This window comes from Epinephelus lanceolatus, chromosome 7, assembly GCF_041903045.1.
Source record: "Epinephelus lanceolatus isolate andai-2023 chromosome 7, ASM4190304v1, whole genome shotgun sequence".
Classification (NCBI taxonomy): Eukaryota; Metazoa; Chordata; class Actinopteri; order Perciformes; family Serranidae; genus Epinephelus; species Epinephelus lanceolatus.
The window spans coordinates 39,466,287-39,490,563 of NC_135740.1; the positions used below are offsets into that span (position 1 = coordinate 39,466,287).

General features: G+C 40.4%; 2 protein-coding genes and 1 long non-coding RNA gene across 10 annotated transcripts in view; 1 reads left to right on the top strand and 2 right to left on the bottom strand.

Annotated features, from left to right (window-relative positions):
* The window catches only part of LOC117261010 (LIM and calponin homology domains-containing protein 1-like), a 122,311-nt gene extending 106,298 nt beyond the window's left edge, over positions 1–16,013 (bottom strand). For 6 of the 8 annotated variants that reach the window (XM_033633192.2, XM_033633191.2, XM_033633184.2 and 3 more), the window contains exon 1: positions 14,232–14,514. In XM_033633192.2, coding sequence (XP_033489083.2) covers positions 14,232–14,333 — 102 coding nt within the window. In that variant the 5' untranslated portion in view covers positions 14,334–14,514. Of the gene's footprint in view, positions 1–14,231; positions 14,537–15,838 lie in introns of those variants that run through there. The other 2 variants (XM_078169546.1, XM_078169548.1) reach the window with 2 other exon arrangements.
* Positions 14,455–22,468, top strand: LOC117261013 (catechol O-methyltransferase-like). Its single transcript, XM_033633196.2, has 5 exons — positions 14,455–14,589; positions 17,148–17,252; positions 20,457–20,751; positions 21,110–21,306; positions 21,395–22,468. Exons 3-5 carry the CDS (start codon positions 20,496–20,498, stop codon positions 21,725–21,727), a joined length of 786 nt encoding a protein of 261 aa, XP_033489087.1. The 5' UTR covers positions 14,455–14,589; positions 17,148–17,252; positions 20,457–20,495; the 3' UTR covers positions 21,728–22,468.
* Positions 21,558–24,277, bottom strand: part of LOC117261015 (uncharacterized) — an 88,134-nt gene continuing 85,414 nt past the window's right edge. The window contains exon 3 of the long non-coding RNA XR_004501994.2: positions 21,558–21,693. This is a non-coding gene — a long non-coding RNA (uncharacterized LOC117261015). The remainder of the gene's footprint in view (positions 21,694–24,277) is intronic.

Genomic DNA, 24,277 nt, shown 5'->3' on the forward strand with positions numbered 1-24,277 from the left:
ACAGAATCGTGTCTATGAGACTGTGTGTGTGAGACAATGAAAGGCATCCCACTCAGTTCTAAAAGCCTCCATTCATGGTGGACCTGAGTCATCTGGTTCTCTGCAGTGCAAAAAAACTCAAGACTTTTATCTCACATGAGGAATAACAATGTTATATTTTGCTTGAATCAACAGAAAATGTCTCTCTATGAAACAAGCCGAGAGGTGAGGTCACCTTCCTCATTCAATAGACAGCCAAATTTCATCCTCAAAATTATGCTGAAACAAACTGACGCTGAATGATCTTAATCACTTTGACAGAGAATCCAAAGCAAAACTCAACATCCAGTGCCTTATCATGGACATGAAAAACCCATGCCTGAAGTTTATCTTGGTTATAATCAAATTCAGGATATACTGTACAGAGAAACTGGGTTATTTCCTGCATACATTATAAATAGCCTACTTGTAACCTGGTTATTGCATTCTATTTGTGCAGGTGATGTACAAAAACCAACCAACCTGCTCTGTACATTTACTCCCGCTTGACAACTGAACTGTTAATATCTCTGTTCCAATTGCCAGCAGCACTGACCACTGTCTCCCTCGCTCTCTGTCTGTCTCAACTACAGAGCCACACAGCATACTGAGCAAACGATATTCTTGAAAGGAGCAATGCTACTCCACAACAGTGCCAGCCTGTCACCTTCACTACCACTGCGTAGGACAGGGAAGCAGTAATGCTCTAGCTCTGACACAACGCTGCAGAGACAGGTCTGTCTATGTGAGACCACTGAATGATAAAACTCCATTTCTTCATCGCTTCAGAGGTGAGATACTTTTGCTGCCACCATTGTTTGTGCGTCTGTTACAACCAAGCAGCAACCTTCGGGGCTGAATAATGAAAACAAAGTGCCAAAAACGCAGTTCTCTGAAAGGCCACTTGAGACTGACTCCAGAAGCCTGTCAATCCCCATGGACACTCATGTTCAAATGCCCAACTCAACAGCGTAAATAAACATGTTTACAGCCTGATGAAAAAACAGTTTTGGTCTCTTAGCTAATTTCCCGCTTCATGACAACTGTACAGGAGGTGAATTTTTACATAATTCACCTGTTGACATTTCATCAGGCTTAAAGTTGCACATAATTAAGGGTGGGCCGTTTTGAGTGACAGGCTGTCTGTGCTATTGAGAAGATCATGTACAACAGAAAAGAGCAAGCTAAGAGCCATGAAGAAAAAGGTAGAACAGTCCTCTTTTCCTATTATAGTGTCACACTATTGCTCTATGACTGTCAGTCAGCCTGCAATCCAGCGCAGGTTGCACTTGCTCCCTCGATAGTCAAAAAGAGTCCAGCTCCCCTGTGCCCCAACTCAGAAAACTAGGAAACCAGCTCAGCCTGCATGACCCAATTAGAACCATCCCCTGGACGCAGGAGCAACATCAGTCTCTGTCCTATCCATCAAACAGTCCCATATGCCAGCTAAGAACAGCTCCAAATGCTGCAAGACACAGGAGGAAGTGTGAGTAACACCTAATGCGATACGTTTTCAAGACTGCTCATGTTCATTTTCATCGGGATAAAGATTCACACCTACACTAGAAATCTACAACCATTGGCACTAAATAAGATCCAGCAGATGTGGGATGACGATAGCTCTGTTTACTGAAAGATGTTTGCTGGAGGTACTGCACAAGAGTCTTGCACATTTGCAAAAGTTTTTCCAACAGGTCTAAGAACTTGAACCTGTACCCTTTCAGTCAAAAGCCCACAGAGCAATCCATAAATCTGAGTTGAGTGGGAGGCATGCAAAGTGACCCAGATTGGCTGTGAATAAGGGCAATCAATAGGGTGATGGCAGATTACATGACAGAGGAGGTGCGGTCTGTAATTATGGGCAAAGATTAGAGAACAGGCTTGTGACTGAACGTTTGAGTCGAGGAGATGAAAAAAGTCTTTCGCTGACTCTGAACAATTACTGATGCATGTACAGAAAAGATTTCAGGTATGGTTGGCTTCTCCCTGGGTCAACTCCACATAACCAATGTTTATTTCAGATTATCTTGATTGATTTAAAGAAGACAGGACGGAGAACGCGTCTACAGAGTTTTGTGTGTCTGTTTCAAGGTCATCTTTGGTTTGTGGCTGCTGCTTCATGAAAAGGAGAGCAGATCCTTCAAGTGAAACTTAAAAAGCTCTCTTTTTATGGTTAGTTCAAAGGAATATTATTAACTGAAAACAACTCCAGGGCTTTTCGGACACGCTGTTGCTTTCATGATGAAGTAGCACTGCAAACTGCAGGAACACTACATGATAAATTCAACTTCAAGGGTGCCTTAGAGTGGCTTTGTGTTCCTTTTAAAACATTATTAATGACAATGTCTTAATTGAAGCAGCTGCAGTTTGTGCAGAGACTAAGAAGGAAAGTTTCTCTGGCTCATTAGCTTTAATTTTCCCCTTGAATGTCCATCATTATACTACAACTAGATTTAAGTTGCTTAGATTCAGGATGCAGGGAGCCTGACCTCAAGTTTGCCAACACCCAATCTACTGTTGGATGCACCCACAGTAAAATGTGTTCATGAGAGAAAAGCAAAGAGGCAAAAAAAGGCAGACACATACACACAAGGCAAAGCGCAGAATCCTGCTGAAAATACATTCAGCTTGCAATTTATAGCCTATTCTATTGCTATAATGCGAGTCGTTTTGGGTGAAGGCATTCTCTACATGCTTGAAATTGACTTTAAAACGGACCTCCCAGTCCTCATAGCAGCGTGCTGTCAGCATCTGTCAGTTACGTTTCTCCTCAGAGTGAGCATTAGGTGCACTGGCTACTGTGGCAAGTAAAAACAATTGTTAACAGCTTCCCTGCAGAGAGTGGCTGTGCAGCCCTGGCACACAGCCGGCTGTACCTCCTTCACTCTGGTGCTTACTGTGTGTGTGTGTGTGTGTGTGTGTGTGTGTGTGTGTGTCGCACTGCAGAGTGTCAGGCTGCCTTGCTCTCTCCTCCTTGAAGGCTCCTTTTCTCTTACAGTGCATGAACACACAGACCTGACAGTTGAACAAGACGAATATGTTCACCTTGTCACGGGCAGACTTGCAACATGGAGCACTGAAAGACACGCACAGACATGCACACAAAGCCAGAGAGTCAAAGGGACACAGAACAAGCAGCTGATATTCTCAGTGTTTTACTCTTGGTGGCTGTTTTATAATCACATCCTTCTGTTCAGTTTTCTGTACGACGTTTGAGCTATTGACTATCCCAGCACGCATCTCGCAAGAGCACATCCTGGACACGTCAATAGTCTATCACAGGAGTAAGATGTACTTAAATACTTTTGCATCAAATGCATCATGTGACATGACAGTCCTTCAAGCTATGCCAGTTTGTCATTAGGTCTTAAACCTATTCAGCCTACAGTACAGTCTCATTTAAATAAAGGCCTGTCTCGGGCAACCTGCCACCTGTTCTTTGCCCTTGAAAAACACCACAAGCCGTTTTGACAATAAAAGGACACAGTGAGTAAGAATATGAAATTTGTAAGAAAAGTGTTGCTGGTGATGAGTAACTTATTATAAGTTGTCATCAACCTAAGTGGATAATGTTGTTTTAAGCTTGCCTAATGGCCTAGTTTATTTGAATACATTTGGTTGTGAAATGAAGTACCTGCGTATTTTACTAGATAAGTTGAGCCATTTGGCTTTTCTTTTCCTCCTGCTTTGAAAGAGCACATTTCTTATGTGTGTCTACTTTGGCTGGTATAGCCTTCAAATCTCCACTTTGCAGTTATTGGAAGTGAACTGCAGCCAACAAACGACCTGCTTCATTTAAAAGCTCCTTGAGATGAAGGGCGTTACACAAGTCAGCCACAGGCAGGACACACATGAACACCAGAATGGCTGATTATCCGTAATGGAACAGAAAATGGGGCAACTGTGGTGGTCATTATTTACTGTAATGTCACTGCTGATATGATGGATTTCCAGAAAATGTGGACTACCCTTAAGTGGATCCATGTTGCCTCAGCGACTGCATGAAGACAAATGTACAGGCATGCACACATACTGGAAAGGGGGGGGCTAATCTCCCATCGACTTCGGTAATCCACCACATGACCACCTCTCACCCCAAACATGCGTGTGTTCATAAAGACCCATCTGGACTCAGGCTGGCAGGCATTTGTTGACAACTGCATCACTGAATGTGGGTTTTTGTTTGCATGACACGCCACTCTTTTCAAAAGAAATCATACATGACAGCACCTCAACACATCTAACATACTGCAATGTCTCCCATAGCACTCATATAATTTAAAAGGTATAACTAGAATTTAAAAAGGTAGTTGTGAAAGGTGGCTGAAATAATCGACACCTGGGTGTAATGACAAGGCCTGCTTCTCTGAAACATCTAATCCCTTCTTCTTTCACTAATGCAACCATGTCAACACGCCAGCTCTTTTCCCTGCTTCATCAGGAGAGGACAGACGGCTTCTGCTGAGATTAAGATCATAACCACAGGATTAGTGATTAGCATCTTACTTTCAGGGATTTCTCATTTGTGTGAGTGACTGAAGCTGTGTGCTGCTGATTCATGTGCTGGCAAAGAAGGAGCTCTGATCAAATTTGTAAAAATGACAGTATCCAATTCTGTACTGCACTTTTATCAGCTACAGCTCAGATGAGCAGAATGTAGATGGTTATGTTGTGACTTGTTCAAACAATATTGCTTTGGATGCTTTCATTTAGGCAACATAAACAGATGACAAATAGCTATAACTGTGGCCAATAAAGCTTATTTAACAAGGACTTGGAGACTAAACAAAGTGTTTGAGTCTGTTCAAGATCATGATTAGCAGTATCTTGCGCTGATGGAAATGGCTAAATGTAAGTACCTCCACTCTCCCCTGAGGGATTCATAAAAGATAAAAACTGCATGTCACTTTATAGCTTAATATTGCAAACCCACTGTCTTTTTATTTACTGTCCTTACAAAATCAACATGAATCACACTCATTATCCATTTTGCCCAAATTGCTTAAATATGACATTGCTTAACTACGACCATAAACACACCGACAGCAGATGTCATAAATTTAGCTCTGAATGCTGAGAAACTAAGTGAAAGACTCGGGCATCTGATATTAATCACGCCCATGTTTCAACTTAATTCTCATTCTGGAATAATACACTTAACTGTGTCCTCTAAGCTCATCATTCAAGCTGCACAGTGAGAAGAAGGGGGTTGTGGTAGACCATGGATTTCCAGTTCATCAGAGCATTAAGGTGAGTGATGAAGGGGACATCCTCAATCAAGCCTAAACCCTTCTCTGACAGACACTTCCTCCTAAAATTACACTCTACCATGGCTTTTAGTCGTAGCAGTGCATCTTGTGTACTTTGATAATAAGTGACAAGAAAGCCCAGCACTTGAAACATCAGTCCACTCTCTAGGAAAGAATGACAATGCCCCCAAACTGGGAATGACATCATGGATTAATTAAGGGACGACTACAGATCTTTCTGAGCACATGGCGCTGGCTGCCTCAAACAGCCCGGGGCCAAAAACAGAGATGTGCTGCACTGCATTTCTCATATTCTGTTGCTGTCATGACATCCAACGAGGAGAGAGTTCTTACTAGGGCAGATTCAAAACATTAAAATTTTATAGTGCTGGTATGTAGCTAATCCTCTTACTCAGAGCGTCAGTCAAGGACATTTTGACAGACAAATGGCTGTTGATGGATTTGCATTAGTGTCTGTAAGACTGAACTTGTGACCATGTTCATCAAGGGCCTGTTCGCTGAACATCAGGCTACCATGAAGCTCTTTAGAAATCAGACAGGAAACAATGGTCTCCCTATGAGTATTGATCAACATTGTTTGTGCAGCAAAAACCAAAAGGTGCCTCAAAAAGAACTATGAAGTATTTAATCACAACTGCAAAGGCAGCTACAAAGACAATTTATATTATAATAAATGCCAGTTAGAACTCCAGTGCGTGCCAGCTTGAAGAGACACACCCACTTTGACATGGGAGATCAAGCATCATGATCCAACTAGCACAAGCCCTTTTTAAACAGGAATTGTGCAAATTTGCAGGAAAGCCCACTCAGTCTTCTTTCAGCATTGGCAGTATAAAAACAAAATCGGGGAGTGCGGCAAAATGGCGCCTACCTACTTTTGTTTATACAGTCGACAGTTAATGGCCTCTTCATTTGCGAGGACTTTCTTTGCAAAGAAACATTAACGCATCATACACCAAACTAGGCATATGGAAGTGTGGAAAGATGACATAATGTCAACAGTCCTTACAATGTATGAGAATCATCATCAGTGTTAAAAACTTGTTGGGTTCTTGGCAACTAGTACCATCTATTCCCCATTTGCTTGGCTTGGTTCATTGTCTCCTGGCTCCTCAACTCAAAGTTTCCATAGCAAACACCAGGAGCTGTCATCGTTAACCTCAAATACGGCATTTTATTTCAGTCAGATTTGGCTGGACCTAATTGTCAGTATTTCACTGTTTGTATGGGGACTGACTGAAACCTGTTTATTTGGCTGTGTAGTCTAGTAACTACTGGATGTCTTGCATTGCCTCTTTGCAAAGGAACTTACTACATAATGTATACCTTTGCAAAATATGTTTTTCTGACTCAGTTATGACTCAAAAGAACAAATACCACACTATGTCCTACACTGGTTGCAGCTGTATTTAGCAGTCTTGGGTAGAATATTTTCATGTTGCCTTCTACACACATTAAGGCACTGTGCACAAACCAAAAACATAAAATACTTTGTGTATACTGTGAAAAGCAAAGCTCAGTAATATCTGCGCTGAACAGAACATCTAATAACAGATCAATCTGGTGACTGAACTGTTGGGTACGATGATATCACTGGAATGGTATCAGCCATTGACATGTAGATGATATCACTTTCCCTTTCAGGCATGTTTCAATTGAGCTTTGTATTATTTACAGCCCCCTAAACATGCCATGGCTTGGATAGGAGGAGGTGGGGGTTCAAGGTTAGAGAGAAACTCAGACAATACAGAACAAACAGAGAAGAGACACTGAACAAATTGAGACAAGCTCTGGAAAAAAAGACATCTTGCCAAGAAAAGTTATTTACATTACGTTTTTTTGACACATAACACAGCTATGCTATATCAGGCATTAACAAGAGAATGAGTGCCATCGTCAGGCAACCGAACCGCCATGTAAAAAGTGATTTAAATAAAGAACAGTATGGTGATATTGCAAAAATTATGCGAAGAACACAGACCACACTGATTTTTGTTGTCATCAAATTGAGACTCCTTTCTAAAGAGACCACAGCACAAAACCTGAAATATAAACAAACTGTGTACAGACTAAACATCACAGATTAAATTCAATACCTGAAATTTGTAGATATGCAAGCACAGAGAAGCACACACTAAAGCTATTTTCTCATATGACCTTCGGACAAAGTCCAGAGAATCAGGTCTTGACTTTGTCCAGAGTTGCCCATTCACTCATTTAGTAGGAGTGTAAATCAGTAGTTTCATCATGACACGATATTATATCGATTCTTTGGCCAACAACACAATATTTGCCGATATTACAAAGTCTCCCACAATATACTCTTGATTCAATGCGATTCAGGGGCCTGTGATTGGTTTGAGACAATATCATATGCCCATTTAACACAATCTGTTACAGAAGAAGCTGCCAAGCTTTCTTTTTTGCTTTTGATCATAAAAGATAAAACACATAAATAATGTAAATAATAGTCCCACTAAAGTGCAGTAAAATTTATTTTATACTGACTCCGCTCACGCATTTAAAACAGCACGCGAGACCAGCGAAAGCACGTGAACACACATGAAGGACGAGAGGTATGGAGATATTTTGTGGTTTCAATTATGTATTTTTTTGGACGTTTTAATCTGGGGCGCCGTCAGCCCGCATTAGGTGGAGTTGTGCTGCTACCCCCTCTCCCCTGGGATCTCCGCAAGGGATGTGAGGACTCTAAAACTTCACCTGAGCCTCCCTCGGCATATGGGTGAGTAGATAATGGCTGAATTTTCATTTTTGGATGCACTATCCCTTTAACCTTCAGGGTGTTCTGCCAGACAAGACAAAAATAATGGGTTTTTCTCCTACTCACTCATCATTAGCTTAAGCATGTTTACATTGCAAAAATTAGCCTAGCAGCTAGCAGAATTTTTCTCTGCTCACAGTTTAACAACTTACAATTATTATTTCCACTTCATCTACTGTTGGTTTCAGCCACTGTCATCGAAATTATTTCCATACTGCTGATTTATTCCAGAGTAAATAACATTATCCTCATCTTCTTTCTTTTGCCTGCTTACCATCTGCCTCCTGCTGTTCGGAGGTGTAACAGAATATCAAAATAAAGGCATAACCTAAAGATGATGATATGAATTGATGTTTTCGCTTTGCATCGATGACACTGGATTGTTGATCACTGAATTGATACATCGATCCACATCCATGGATTGTTACAACCCCAGCATATAGTACACGACTGGAGATTGTCCATGTCTCACCTACTGGAAATACTCTGTTTGGTTTAGGTGAGGGGTGGCACCTGGGTAGTGTGTGCAGGAGGCAGGCCATGATGTGAAAAGTAAGCTGTAGTCTCTTGCCATTCCTTGAATCTGTCTGATGATTTGGGCATCAGCCCCAACCACCAGAAGTTCCCAATTTTCACTGTCTCTCCAGTCTGACATTTTTGTTAGAGCCTTTGTGTAAATAACCCTTCTTCACCTGCTTTAACTGATTTGGACATTTGGGTTTGCACATACAGCTCTGTGGGATAAAATCTAGGTTCAGGGTTGCAGTGCATGTGTAAAAGGGATTTATCATATTACTAACCAGCTTAAACTGATGTGGAGTGAAAGTCCAAGATTACCTCCCTTTTTGCAGACACCAGTGCAGCCACAGCCTCAGTTTTAAACAGTTCTGAAATCATGTAGTGTGCTCTAATCTCCACGAGACAGCCTCCTTGGGAATACAACTTAACTGACAGCCTATATAGACTTTATTTTATATATTTTACACTGATTATGATTGAGTCTCAAAGGAAAACCAGCAACCAATATTAAATACGTAAGTGAGGTAATCTCTCATACTTTGCTTTGTTTAAAACTGACAAGATATCATATTAGACTCCTTGTGCCAAACTGGAATAGCTTTTCTTTGGAAGTTTGTGGTTACATAATTTAACCGTTTTTCCATTTGCTCCAATGCGAAATCTTCATGTTAATTTATCAGCTGAATGTTTTTCCTCCAGAAATGTCTTTAATCATAACAAGGCAAGTGATGAAATTACACAACTCCGACAGAGTTATTTTCTCATAGTTATGCTTTGGTTTGAATCTGCCAACAGCAAAAAATAGCCCTCAACCACTACTAAGAAGAAAGCCAGTTAATCAAACCATAAAGATGTGTGCTGAAGAAAAGAACCAGTCAGGCAATTTTACTGAGTTTCCGTTCATGCAAACGCCCTGTGGCTATATGACACAAATCAATCAACCTCATCAAAGGGCCAGTCAGGCTCTTCTGAAGTACAGAGGAGCCTAAACACCATCATTAGCGACAGTGTTAATGACGAGATGGTGAGAAGAAGCGACAGGCAAGGAAGTAATGTGTGCAAGTGTGAATGCCATTTGTTGCCATTTGTCTGAGCTCAGCTCCCATGGTGACACATTTGAGATTTGTAATTCAAAGTGGATGTTAGTGAGCCTTACTTGCTTTGCAAGGTCACGATTCAGTTATCTTTTCCCTTTCAGTAACTCTAAACAAATTTATATTTTCTCATCAAGCAAGTGATTTTCATAAAATCCATCTTGTGAATGAAAGAACATAAACACAATTGCTTCTTTGTGATTGAATGGAAATAGTCTCCATGCGAGTTGCTGCAAAAACGCGTTTTGTGATTTAGCTAGCAAAGTCATTGACAGTGCAAACCCTCCTATGTCGCAACATGTGTGGGCAGTTTCTTTAGGTATAATAAATCTATGATAAAGAATATGTCTACATATAGTTATGGTGGTGCTATAGCAACCTACAGGTTAAAATCTTACGTTGAACTATAAATCAGTTTCTACTCCGGATGTGCTTTTGGCGGGACCACCCAAACATGTTGCCAAAGAGGCATAAATCTAGTTTTCAACAGGAGTCTTAAGGGTTTTCTTTGTGCTAAGTTAGTGCACAGCTGAGTTCAAATTATTCTCACCCGCCAAAACAAACCAAAATTTAAGAGTAACTGCTCCAGATTATTGAGGGAAAAAAAACCTCACTTGGTGGGAACAGGCCATAAAATAGCACGAGAAAGTAATCAAACATGCCTCTGTAAGACACATCGGTATCTGATTGTTTTCTTGTATATGTAACATGGACAACCATTGTTTTTAAATGGCACACTTTTGGAAGGTCAGAACATTGCACACATGGGTTTTGAGGTACTATAAACATTTACAATTACAATTAACGACTAAGTACAAATCTAAAATGAAACAAATGACAAAACAAAGGACAATGACAACAAAAGTTTCACTTACAACCAGGGACGTATGGCTTACGAAGTGAACTACACAAAGCACACAAGTCCACTTTGAGGATGCTGGCTGGAGCTGCTTTACATGTTTTGCTATTGACAATACATGGCCAACAGAAGACCTGTTGTTATAACCTCTAGCCTCAAGTCCTGACACCATATATGACACAGCAGTTGAATATAAGCAGTCACACAATGGCTGTTGGGATGCTGACAGAGGCTTTGTATGTTCCATTCATTCAGGATCTAGTGACCTATGTCTGCTTCCCTGAGGTGACTGAAAGACCGTTACCAGGTGAATATGGGTAATGAAATCAGTCCCCATAGGGCAAGGGTGATAGAAGAACAACAACACAGGAGTGGTATCAGTTCACTGCCGCCTTTTCAGCTATCAGCCCTGATCTGCCTCAGAGATTCTAGGTCAGTAGTGGCTTTTTAAAGACCTGATATGGGCCTCCAAGGAGTTTGGTTCTGCTAAATAGGTCTGTAACGGCGCCTGACACTCTTAAAGAGGATCTGTCATTTTCAATAGTACTTTGAGATTTAATACACCTTGATTAGTTTAAACTGAGTACAGTAATAACTGCACATAAACATATCAGATTGTTAGTACCATACTCAGGGTTGAAAACATCCAAAAAATACTAGTCACAAATTAGAAGTTTACGCTTTAGATTGTATAAAAATATTGTAATCGTCTTCTTGGTAATACAGAAGCACCAAGTCAAGTTGCAGCAATGAGAAATCTAACAGGCTGATGGGTTATATGTAAAACTATAAATGACAACTGGAACAGTCTGACCAATACAGATGCGGTGTGGCAGCTGGTAATAATAAAGACTGAATAAATACACAGGGATTAAACAATATGGCCTTATATATCCGCTATTCAGGCTTATCAAATTGACACTGGAATTATAAAGGGTCTTAATACAGGTGCTACACAGGGAAAAAACACATGAGATCTATCAAACTGTCTACTAACCAATACTCACCAATCAGAATTATTGACACTGGACAAATATGATATTGCTTTTTTAAATGCCAGATGCCAGATGCCAGATGCTAGCAACCGGTGATAGTCCAATATGTTTACACTTCTCAGAAAATATTTCATTATGGGTTATAAGTCATTCATGTTCAACATTCACTTACTACAACATTATTATCAGCTGAACAGTACAAAGTTAGAACAAATACAATCTAAATCAAACTATAGACACAGCAGTTAAAGACATGGCAATGTTGGCACACGTGTATGCTGAACATTCTCTACTAAAACTGTTATGTTTTAGCAAAAAACAAGTGGAAAACAAATGTGTGTTTTCTCCACACAGACCACAAAAATAACCAGTAACAGTGCTTTTAAACCTGTCGCTACACAAAACTAGTTTCCCATTGTCAGGCCTGTCACCACACTTCATTTTAGCCCTGTGCGTTAAACAACAACAACCTCCAAGCTAGCAGCCTAATCACTAAAACATATTTTATTATTTTATGTGGTGTTTCCTTTTGTGGGAAGTTAGCCATTTTAATACCAGGACTCGTCTCCCGACATGCAAATATGCCACCAGATCAAGTTCCACCACAACACTATTTTGCAAGGGCACCATCATCTCATCCCAGGCTTAGCATGGTCTAAAACATGTGTGACAAGTGTAACTGTTTTTACCCCAGTGCGGAACTGTGATAAGTTGTGCCATACCTTTCTCCAGTGCTGGCACAACGTGAGATAAGTGTGGCTATATGCAAGGCTAGTGACAAGCAATTATTTTCATTACAGAGTAGTTATTTTCTCGATTAATCATTTGGTCTACAAACACTGAGAAAAAAGAAAAGTGCCCATCATGTTTTCCTAGGGGCCCTAACAGTATTTAGTGTTATCTTACAAGGCTAAGGAAAACCAGTACATATTCACCTTTAAGACATGGAGCAAGTGATTTTTTCCAACAGTTTTGTGGAAAAGAAAAAAATATATACTTAAAGAAATAATTGTATATAACTAAAATGATATGTCCATTTGTCAATGGTCAGAAGAGCCTGGTCTCACTCCGAAGCCTTTGAAATCTAGTGCTTGGGCAGTGACTTGCAGCATCAGAAACCAAAGAAAAAAAGCTATCTTTTAATGTCAGCATGACACATGGCCAGTTGGCGTTTTAGTTTAACGGCACCCAGGGGCTTCTGGGGAAATGTGGCTGGACAAGGATGAAATTTTAGGTGATGAAAGTCCGACTGGGACAGGTGGGAGGGGTGGTGGATGGGTCCAACAAACACCGACTTTCACCCGAGAGAGCAGTGTTCGCGTCCTGTCAGATTCTAAAGCCAAACCTTGTTCTTTTTCTCCTAAAACCTGACCATGTGTTTTTGTTGCCTAAAAACAACCATGTGTGTTTGTTATTGGAAAAAAACGAAAATGTCAATTTGCAGTGTTGTACTGACGTAGTGCATCTATTTTGAAAAAGACTGTATGTAACAGGCAGAACTTGACACAGTGTCCCAGAATGTCAACAACCAACGCACTCTGAGTACTTTGCAGGTTGTATGTGGATGTGGAAAGTCCATGACCAAACGTCAATGTGTGACGACATCAGAGTGAGAATGTGTTGGTCAGAAAAAGTTACCTTCAACCTTTTCTGTTTTTTAAAGAGGGGATGTCTGGTAGACATGCAGTTGCCACAGCTAATCATGGGTATAAAAGTAACACTATTCTTGTCGATGATGTAAATAAGGCAGAGTATTGTGGGGGGGGGGGGGCAGCGCCCTCCTGTACAAATGCCCCATAATCCTTATCAACGCCCCTGCTACACTGAATCACTCACTTCATTCCTCAGCAGGCTTCCAATCTGATTTTTACTGTGTCTTCCCGTAAATCTGCAAAGCTGTGACTGCATTCCATCAACATGCAACAGATAATCAGCTAGTCATCAATGTTTTGAAGGCTGACAAGAGGACAGCTCACTGCAGGATGATAGAGTCAAAAGCAATGGGGGCAGGCATGTGTCGTGATTGAAATTCTCCCAGAACAAAACCTCGTTTGTGTGATTATTGTTCAGCAGGCTCGCAATGAGGCAAAAATCCATTCCACATGATGCATTCATTGTTTTCAGCCAAACACGCACCAGGCCCCACAGCAGCCACTGCTACTGTACAATAGCCACCACTAAAAACAACTGAAAGCCTGCTGCAACATTTAGGTGGGTTTACAACAACTGTGTTCAATATCCTATTTAGAATATAATGTATTACTGCAATTAGGATATTATTAGAGATTAAACATGTAACTTTCTATTTTGAGAGTACTGTGGTAGTTATCAGCTCCCTACTGGATTTCAGATGCAAATCATTATAGGACTGTTATATTGCAGAGAAATAAAATACCAGTAAATTCAACATATTCTCAAAATTACTGAGCAACAGGCACATTGTAACCCACTACAGGAACTTCAAAGGAGTATAACTGGGAAGATTTCGTTAGTATCTGAGTCAAATTATAGCAGTTTGAGTCACCTTTCAACAGGTGACGAAGCAATAAAATCAAACTGCCGTTTGAAGGAGGAGACTCTGCAGACAACGGGTGCAAACCTGTAACTAAGGCCACACAATGACAACACAACACCTGCGTGACAGGGAAGCAAAGTGCTGAGGAGTTGAAACAGCGTTTGTGCTCCGTGACTCACCTCTATCCATTTCTGCGCCTCCTGAAACGCGGACTCTGCGGCCGACTCGGTCACAGGGTGATGCTGATGAGACTGTCCTATGTCTGCAACCGGACTTGCCATTGGCGAAGAAGCTCTGCTTCCCAAGTATTAAAGCCTGTACAAAGGTGTGAAAGCAGCTCAGTGCCGCGTTATTCCACCAAAATTAGTCGTGAACAGTGTCGGCCAGCCCGTTCTCCTCCGTTGGTTGTAGGTGTTGCAGCAGCAGCAGCACCGACGAGGCGAACGAACCAGTTGCTGCTCTCCAGTATCGCTCCTGTTGGAGTCTGTGGGCAGACAACCAGCGTCAAGTCAGCCACAGTCACTCACGCAGCTTCCGGTAAGACCGCTCAGAATAAAAGCTTCTGTCGAGGAACATACACCATGATTGGGCGCATTCAAAGATAACACAAATATAATATTTAAGTATTACTATTAGTACGGTGACATCCGCCCTTGCTATAACACGCTTTACTGGCACGTAATTTGGATAACTTTACTCTTAGCATATTCTAACATACATCTTGCTGAAAGCTGAACGTTAGGTTACAGTTAGCATTAGCTCATTAGCTTAACCTATGGTTAGCTGATAATGTTACAGCTTAACTAATGTTACAGGAACTCGGAAAATGTGCCATTAAATATGATATGCTAGTTAAACAGCATCTCGAAAACTCAAAAATAGGAAGGACTCGCAATTAGGAAAAATCCAGGATGGCCGTTATTTGAGACAAGGAAACGGTAGCACCATACGCTAGCAATGTTAGCGTTAGCATTAGCCAACATGATGTTAGCTTCCTTGCCAACCGTTCCAAGTGCAAACGTTAATTTAACAGTCACATTTTGTGCCTTTTCTTAAGCTAATTGTCATTGTTATGTCTGAGAGTTTAAACTGGACTTAATTAACGTTAGCTAATGATTAATTACCGTGATAAAGTAACACAACTGTCCCTTTCTCAAAGACGAACAGTGGCGTTAGACATGAACCTACCGCCATTTGAAGACATTTCCAGATTCCTCAAAGACTCCTTAATCCAACTGAAGTGAAAATTACTATTATTATTCCATTGAATGAACAGTTTAAGGAGCATTTCAAGTTGCAACTGTTTCTCAAACTCAACGTCAATGGCACCCGGAAGTGAATATACATCTTTATTTTGGCGGTACAAATCAGCGACACAGGTAACCGGAAATTGAAATTTGCTCGTGTCTATGACTATGAGCAAAAAAGAAACAAACAAAAGTTGTCATGAAATAAAGTAAAAAAAAAACACCAATTTAATCAATATGAAATAACAAACACTTAAAATAAAATTAATAATGACTTCATGGTTACACTTTATATTTCCTTGGTGCCTAGTAGAAGGAGATTTATCACCTCTGGCTCATGTTTGACTGAAAAACAAACAAAAAAAAAAACAGTGATGAACTTGTAACTAGACAAAAATCTTAAATAATATTAATGTGGAGGCTACTGCTGGCAATAAAATTGTGGTAAGTCTTTTTCAAAGTTGTTGTTTTTTTACCAACCAGTTAGGTTTTTAGTTTTTTAATGCATAAGAACTAATGTCATGAATTAATGGTGTTACCTGTCCGTGTTATTACTGCCCACTGTCTTCTACTCCATTGGCCACTTGTTTAGGCTCTTGTTTTGATTGCAAAACTGCTTTACTTCCGGTAATAATCTAGCTGTTTCTCGCTAACTTGCCGCAGCCGGACTGACAGGACGTGCAGACCGCAGTATGATCCGCTCCAATGGCCAAAAATACACAGAGCAGCGCCGCTCCACCACCAGCCAATGAGGGCAGCAACACACTGGGGATCACACAGCCACTTTGACTAAATGGGGCAACTGAGAGAGAGAGAGGGAGAGAGAGAGAGAGAGAGAGAGAGAGAGAGAGAGAGAGAGAGAGTTCACTGATTTAGAGCAAAGGCACCCAAAACAAAGGGCCAAACTCTGACCTCCAGTCACTGATCATTATGAGGCAATTAACCATTAGGGAAAGTATAGTATTTATCTTTGTTAATAATCTATTCTGATACACTTCATCAGGTTGATTCTGGTGCTAATGATGCTTTCTGTGATTTGTGTCGGTCTAAAAACATTATTAAACACAAGTAAAAAGTTTGGTACATTCAAAGTCAGTTCCCTCAGTCAGTCAAATCTTAGTTCTTGATGTCAGGGCCACTGTTACGTCTAATTTGGGGGACATAGAGTGAGCAGTCCTCCAGCTGGCCACAAAACATGAGCACATTTGCACTTTAACCCCCTGGACACATTGTTTTGTAATCAATAACCTGCTATTCAAACTTGATATCTCACTCCCACCTGTAAACATAGTCAGTTACGTAATGTAGAGTGCACAAACAAGCCAGATGTCTCAGTGCTGTGGATTAAAACAACTTGATTTGCCCATGACAGCAGTTAAAGTGAAATACATGCCCACTTTGGCCAATGAAATAATAATTTAAAACAAAAACAGCCTCCTTAATAATCAGCATGGTCAGGGATATTTCTCAGAATGAAAGGCCACACAGCATTTAAGCACCATGCAATACATCATTAAACTGTTTTATGTTAAACTGTATCCTGGGTTAGATGACACCAATTAAGACTTATCTAGTTCCTACAGAACTCATATTTGGCCACATGCTGGCTGATATTCTTACATCTTTGCTGACCTCTTGTGGAATTATGCAGCAGTACTGAAAAGTGAGAGGAGGAGCTTCAGCCAGGCTGTGTGTTCATTTGCAAAGAGGGTGTGTACAGACCATAGACTCAGCACTCCTCCCCTCTGCTCCTCAGGCGTCTGCTTCCTGGATACCAGAAACAGTCAAGTGTTTATTTTTTTCATGTGATCTTTGTCCCATTATATCTGTGTGTGGTTTGTTTTCCAGGAGGCCGGCTGTTCCCAGTATGCTGCTCAGCTTCTTGACTTCAGGAGTTGACAGTCCCACCTGTGTTTGACAGGACGCACTATTCTCAACCTGGACAGCAGTTAGGCAAGTTTTACATCTCTACTGTTAATATGTCCTTACTTTTGCATTAAGAAGTCTGTATGTCCTGATTATGCTTTTCATTTTCTTAATAATTACAATAATATTGATGTAATGTTAACAGAAGCACTAATAAAGTTGTATAATCAGTATTTTTTTTAATTCCAGGATACAGTAGCCTTTAAATCAAGGACAGCACCTGTCATAAAGATGAATTAGACTAAAACCTGGAGGAGTTTTGCAAAACATAAACTACATATTCATATCAGGTTCTATCTTCCTACTATTTTGATTTGTTTGTTCCATTGTGTCATGTTTGGTGTGGCACTAAAGCTTGCGTATGATTGTCTACTGCCTAAAATGACATACATTTATGGAGCCTAGAAGATAAACATTCAGCTTGCAAATAATGTTTTAACACAGAAAAAGAAATGCAGTTTCTGTTCATTGGTAGACACAATTTGTAGAGCGTGTTCTCTCTTTGTAGGTGACCTATCAGTCAGAAAACAGACGATGCAGTGGTCACTTACTATATTGAGAACTGATGGTTGACTCCAGTTGTGATCCAAAATGCTGTGGCGGTTGGTTGTTGTTGTTTCACAAAGGATGGTTGAGCATCTGCAGTTTTTTTTCCTAACTTAACAGCAGATTTATTCAGTGAAATCACCGACTGTCATATTTGTTAAATCTGCAGACTCTTTGCTTTTCTTGATTTATAGTTTGACATCCCTGCATTTAAAAGGTGTAATGATTTAGGAACTGAAACATTTTTACAAGCTCTTGCAAACATAGATACCATAATGTGTCTGCAGGGGGCGCCAGAGGTCAGTTTTTCTAATGTTTTTACTGGTTATATCTTCTTACTATCTTACTATATAATGATCGCCTCACTGACTTGGTCAATCCATGTGAAATTTGGCACAGTGGTAGAGGGTCATGGGAGGATGCGAATGAAGCAATATTACATCAATTGGCCAAAGGGGGGCGCCATAGCAACCGATTGAAATTGCAAACTTTGAAAGGGCATATCTCATGCCCCGTATGTCATAGAGACATGAAACTTTGCACAGAGATGCCTCTCCTCATGAGGAGAGAACAAATTTGCCTCAAGAACCCATAACTTCCGGTCATACAGATTTTCCACCATTTTGAATTTTTTGAAAAACACTTCAAATCGATCTCCTCCTAGGAAGTTTGAGCGATCTGCATGAAACTGGGTGAACATAATCTAGGGACCAATATCTAAAGTTCCCTCTTGGCAAAAGTTGGAAAACTTCCTAAAACTGAGCTTCTATAAGGCAATAAATATTGCGGAGGGCGTGGCTCATCACATAAAGGTGTATAACATCTCAAGGGTTTCACCCATCACCACGCAACTTTGTAGGCATATGACCACACATAATTTGAGGGGACCCCTCCATTATTGACCCCATCAAACAAAATGGGGGCGCTAGAGAGCTAATTTCTTATCTAGGCCTAACCACCATATTGATTTTTACTAAACTTGGTAGATATGTAGAACAGGACGCCTCAAGGTGACTACAGAAATTTAACTCTAATTGGCAACTGGGTGGCGCTATAACAACAGAAAAATGCTTAAAAATGGCTAAAATGTGACCGATCGCTGTGGCTCTCCCTTTTAAGTCAATACAACATATATATATCTACATATCTGCCTTTCAACATGCTACCTCAACTACTAATGTACAGTTTTAGCCCACTAACTATCCCACTATTGCCAATGGTACTACTGTACTTTCAATGATGCAATTGTACTATCAAATTCACAAAAACTGAATACAGTGCTCTTCTTAATGGGTTCAGTTGACTATTTAATCTGCAATTTGCTATGACCTGTATCCCAAACACACACCATGTGAAACTGTATGTGGGAAACTGTACACTCAATGGATATGGACTAGTATCACATTAAGCAGATATTGCTTAAAAATGCACTCCATGATGCCAGCTCTTATTACCGATAAGTGCTGTGTATGAATGAGCAGCAAACCAACATTTTGACAATTTGAGCTGTGCAACCTCAGTAATAGTAAAAATGACTAGTCATAATAATAACTGTAACAATACAAACATGGGTTCACAGTTTTGTCTCAGTTACCCCTTGCAATGTGCCATCAGGGCAAAGATGTAACAAATGCTTTTTTAAACCAAAGTAAAAATCACATGTGAAACAGTGAACATTCGACCGCTGCGTGCCAACAAACAGAATGTTTGTATTTTTAAAAACATATTCTTTTACTGAAACAGAATCAAAATTATTTATGACAAATATGTATCTGCCTAAATAATCTGCTAAAATTAAAGGTGGTTGTTCCTTGGAACTCTTAATTCTTTTTCTTACACAAATAATAATCCAGTTTCAAGAAGAACCAGATCAGATGAGCCAAAATCAGGATTAGAATAACTAAAATAAAAAAGTGCTACAAATTGTGTCATTTTTCTTAATATAGTTTGGATTTTTGATGTGTGTTTGTATGTGATACTTATCCATAGTCAGTGTATTATGAAGTAGATAGCATGTCTCCAGTTTGGAGAAGCAGGCAAGAGATGACATGGAAGCTAAGCAATGTAGTGCTGTGGAGGGGTCGGCAACAAAACATATTTAGCCTCCTAGAAAAATCCCACAAAAAAAATCTATATGTGTGTTTGTGTATATGCCAAATTAAGAGTATTTTATTACTGCTTTATCTTTCCATCTGACAGTCGGGTCTGACAGGAAAGCTGTTATCAGCTTTAGTTTACCATCTATGCTCTTGTCAAAGTCACCAGACTCCATTGACAAAAACAGCAATTTTAGCTCACTGAACACAGGAGCTGCTGGACCACTGCTGCTTTGATCAGTGAGTAAGTTTGTGTTATTGTGTGACTTTGGTGAATCCAGACTAACCCTTTTAAACACTAAAGTCACATGATGACACAAACCAACTAACAGTTTGAATCACTGTTTTTCTCGAGGAGTCTGGCTTTGAAGAGAACAATATAATGACTTCATTTTCCCATTGGAAATCACTATCTGACATTAAGGTGAAGCTGTGACAGCACTCTTGATATAGTGTACACTTAAACTGATATTGTTTTATTTGGGTGGAACATTTTTTAAGTGGCGGACTCCAGCCTGCTTCTCTAAACTGGAGGCGTGACTCCTGAGTTCCACAAACTTATTTCACTTTCTCCTCCTTTCATCCCCAGGCTTCGACTGTTCTTCCTGTCTCCTTCACAGCTTTTGAAATGTGGCTCATGGTCATCTCTGTCCCGCTGCTTCCTGCCATCATCATGATATCCAGTCGTTATCGTGTCAAAGTTGCCACGCTGTGCCATCGAGCTCTGGCGTGGGCACTGAGGCTGGTGCAAGGGAGAGTGTGCGTGAGGAGCACCCACGCCTTCGTGTTCTCTAAATGCACACATGGCAAAGCTGACAGCGTCCTGGAGACCTTTGACCTTTACGCAGACACACACCCCTCCCTCTGCATCGGCCCACAGATTGGTCAGTATGCATGGGAATCACTTTATTTACCAAATGCATTAAGTTACAAGACATTGTCTTTACGAAGTCAGAAAAGATTTATTTTAATATTTCACAGATCAATACAGGAAATGTATTATTTTAAATATTTTTTTCTATATCATGTTACATGTAACTGCATGTCTATCAGCTCGAAGTTTCACACATTATCTGAATAATACACCACTCAAGTTTGTTTAGAAATTCATGTTCACAGTAAAACAAATTGTGCACTATGTTTAAATAAAATTTAAAAAATCAGTCTTCAGGTCATTAATTAGTCACAGATACAAAAAGGATATGACAGGGCAAGGACATCTGTTCCTGTCATCCCTCCCAGGTGAAGCACTGGATGAAGTGGTGAGGCGTGTCCGTCCCTCCCGAGCGTTGGAACTGGGGATGCACTGTGGCTACACTTCTGTCCGCCTGCTGCGTCTGCTACCCCCTGCTGGCAGACTGATCACAGTGGAGCTGGACCCACTAACAGCAGACCTTGGGGAGGAAATCATACTGGTGGCTGGCTTCAAACACTCCCAGGTATACCCAGGGAAGATGAGCTTTCATTTCACTGCACTCAAAAGACAGAGAGTTTAACTGAGGGAATCTATCCTCTTTTCCTGTTCAGTTCCAGGTGTTGATATCCAGCTCAGCTGAGGCCATCCCAACTTTGCGTTCATTGCTTGAGCCTGATCAAGGGACCAGTGAGGGGCTCAATCTGGTGCTGATGGACCATGACCCCAAGCAGTACCTTCCAGATCTGCTGGCTCTGGAGAGAGAGGAGCTCCTCTGCCCTTCTGGCTGCTCTGTGATCCTGATGTACAGGAACCAAAGAGCTGAAGATCTGAGCGAGATCCTGCGTCACATCAGAGCAAAGCGTGACTGCTACTGCATCAAGTCCGAGCTTCAGTCTATGATAGAGATCTTCTACCAAAAAGAAAACACAAGGGTAGAAAGGTGATATCAGAATCGTCAGGGTGGACATGTGCTTTCAGTTTGTGTGGACTCCATCAACTAACAGTGTTACATACTTCGTCATATCTAGTATTACTGATGGGTCAAAGAATTACAGGATAAAATGATATTAATAATATTTTCTACAATTTTTCAAAGTCATAATTTTGTATATTTTGTGTAACTTGTTAATGTCAAAAATCAATGAACTCAAAAATAAAATCAAAAAGCTGCTTACACAATCTCTCCTCACAACAAAGGAAACAAAGAAAAACAAAAACTTGATGTAGAGCACAGAGACACCACATGATGGCGCTCTCTGCTTTTTAAAGAATAGGTACTCAAACGTTGAGTGGCTTTGACGAGGCAACCTTTTAAAGGGAGATGCCACCCATTTTTAAGACCTTGCATGTTATGTGTGCACTCCAGGACAGCCCAAAAAATACATGCTGTAAACAGGAAGTTTGACCTTTGAATTTATAACGTAAATATATGTGTCCTGGTTTATTCATGACGCCACAGCAAACTTGTTTTGACGCACACTGCCTCTTGTGCACGTTGTGATATTTACTTTCAGAACCCAATTCAATGTTTACAATTAACAATAAAGCATTAGCGGAGAAACAGCTCCCAGTTGTTTTGTAAATCTCTTTTTACAAACATCAGCATACCTGCACTTAGATTCAGTGTTATGGCATTCACTGCATCTTAACTGAGGAGAATCACTGTTGTCCTGTGGGTACCACTCAGACGGAGTTTTCTGAATTTGCCTCTAATGACACTGCTGAGGATTTCAAAGCAGCTGGAAAGCCATTACATGGTTTAGAGACAATTTAGTGCGGCATTTAAATAAATAATATTGGTGCACAAACACGATTTAATTAAATGCAATATTTCCAGGAGCCCAGGGGTGGGTCTAGACTTGAGGTCATTATTGTTACACAACAGCGCGATGAATGTAAAATTATACAAAGTTAGAGAGCTCGTCGCAGTAACAGAGAGACAGGTAGAAAAAGAGAGTCAGGGGAAGTGGTGTAAATTGTCAGCTACTATAAATTAGACATGGAGGTTAGACACGGTCAGGGATGAGAGCTTTTGTAAATCCATCCAGTTAAACTGTTCACTGTGAACGTCTCCACAGAGCACGACGGGTAATGGAGCTGGAAAAATTTGACGAGCTGCATGAATACTTCATAATCTCATACATGGATCATTATTTGCACAGCAGGGGAAGTGGCGATTGCATTTGCTGAAGAGAAAATAACATGGGATGGTAGACTAGGCATATGGGTTATTGTCTGCTCCCCGACGAGTGATTCTGTTATTGAGAACTGCAGAAGCATAAACAACCAACTGATTAGTATACAAAGTTAGTCTCATAATCAGTATCAAACTATAACAACTTTAATTCCAAATTAAGACGTGTACCAGTTGGAGAAAAAAAGGTGACGCCCACTCGGAGGAAGTGATTGCCTCCATGAAAGTCAAACCACTGAATATTATTATCACTAATTAGCAATCTGGAGCGTTTCACTTTGAAAATAGCAACATTCAGGGTGGGTGTAATCATCTGTGAGGATTTTTTCATGCACTAAGAGAAGTCTTGCAGTTTGTGTTTTGAAATGAAAGAGCTCCTGTCTCGATGACAACAAAGATTCAAATGTTTGGATTCTGTTTTTTGGCAGAGTTTGTTGTCTTTGCAAATATTTACTGCGAGTGTCTGAATCAGCATATGTATACCAGTTTTTTAATTATGAATTGATATCCCTGTTTAGTAAAGGTATAAATGACACAGTAATTTTACAATACTTTTCCTTCTGAACCCCAAATTAGATTTGCACAAGTAAAAAGAAAAGCAATAACATTCTAGGCTGTACTTCCCCCAAAAACAACCATTAAATTTGAGTACAAGCAGCATTTATGTTTATTGTTAGGCCACATTATGACAGGAGCAAAGGAGATAGTCAGGTGACGTAGTACAAAGAGTGAGAATGTCAGCGTCAGAGTGGATGGATCGATGAAACACAGGACTTTTACCCAGGAAACTGCTGTTTGTGTCCAGTGTAAAACCAAAAGTCAATGTTGAGTTATTTTAACTTACATATGTAATGTACGTAACACAACAAACTTACGTTAACAACCCATTCCCATTCCCAGGTCATCAAATACTGACACTAAGGCACACCCCTCGGCCTCTGATACTAACAAACATGGCACCATTTACTGTTGGTATGGGTTGCACTTGGCTTTCAACTATCTACAATGTAAACCCATCCACAGCAATGTTAGACGCTCAGAGTAACTGACGTGGTATAAAGAGCAAGAAAGTCTGCGTTTGGAGGAGGTCAGGGTGGATGGATGGATGGGTCAAACAAAAGCAGAACTCTCACCCAGGAGAGCTGCTGTTTGTGTCTTGTGTGAAACCAAAACTCAAAGTTGGCTTATTTTAACCAACTAAAGTCATGAGTTGACATGGTTGCCTGATGCCTGCCACCTAAACCTAACCAAGTGGTTTTGGTTCGGCAAACCAAAATGGCTTGCCGAACCAAGTCTATTT

Coding starts and splice junctions, on each gene's coding strand:
- LOC117261013 (XM_033633196.2), top strand. CDS start 20,496: ATGTGGCTCATGGTCATCTCTGTCCCGCTGCTTCCTGCCATCATCATG. Junction 20,752..21,109: donor CTGCATCGGCCCACAGATTG/GTCAGTATGCAT, acceptor CATCCCTCCCAG/GTGAAGCACTGGATGAAGTG. Junction 21,307..21,394: donor CTGGCTTCAAACACTCCCAG/GTATACCCAGGG, acceptor TTTCCTGTTCAG/TTCCAGGTGTTGATATCCAG.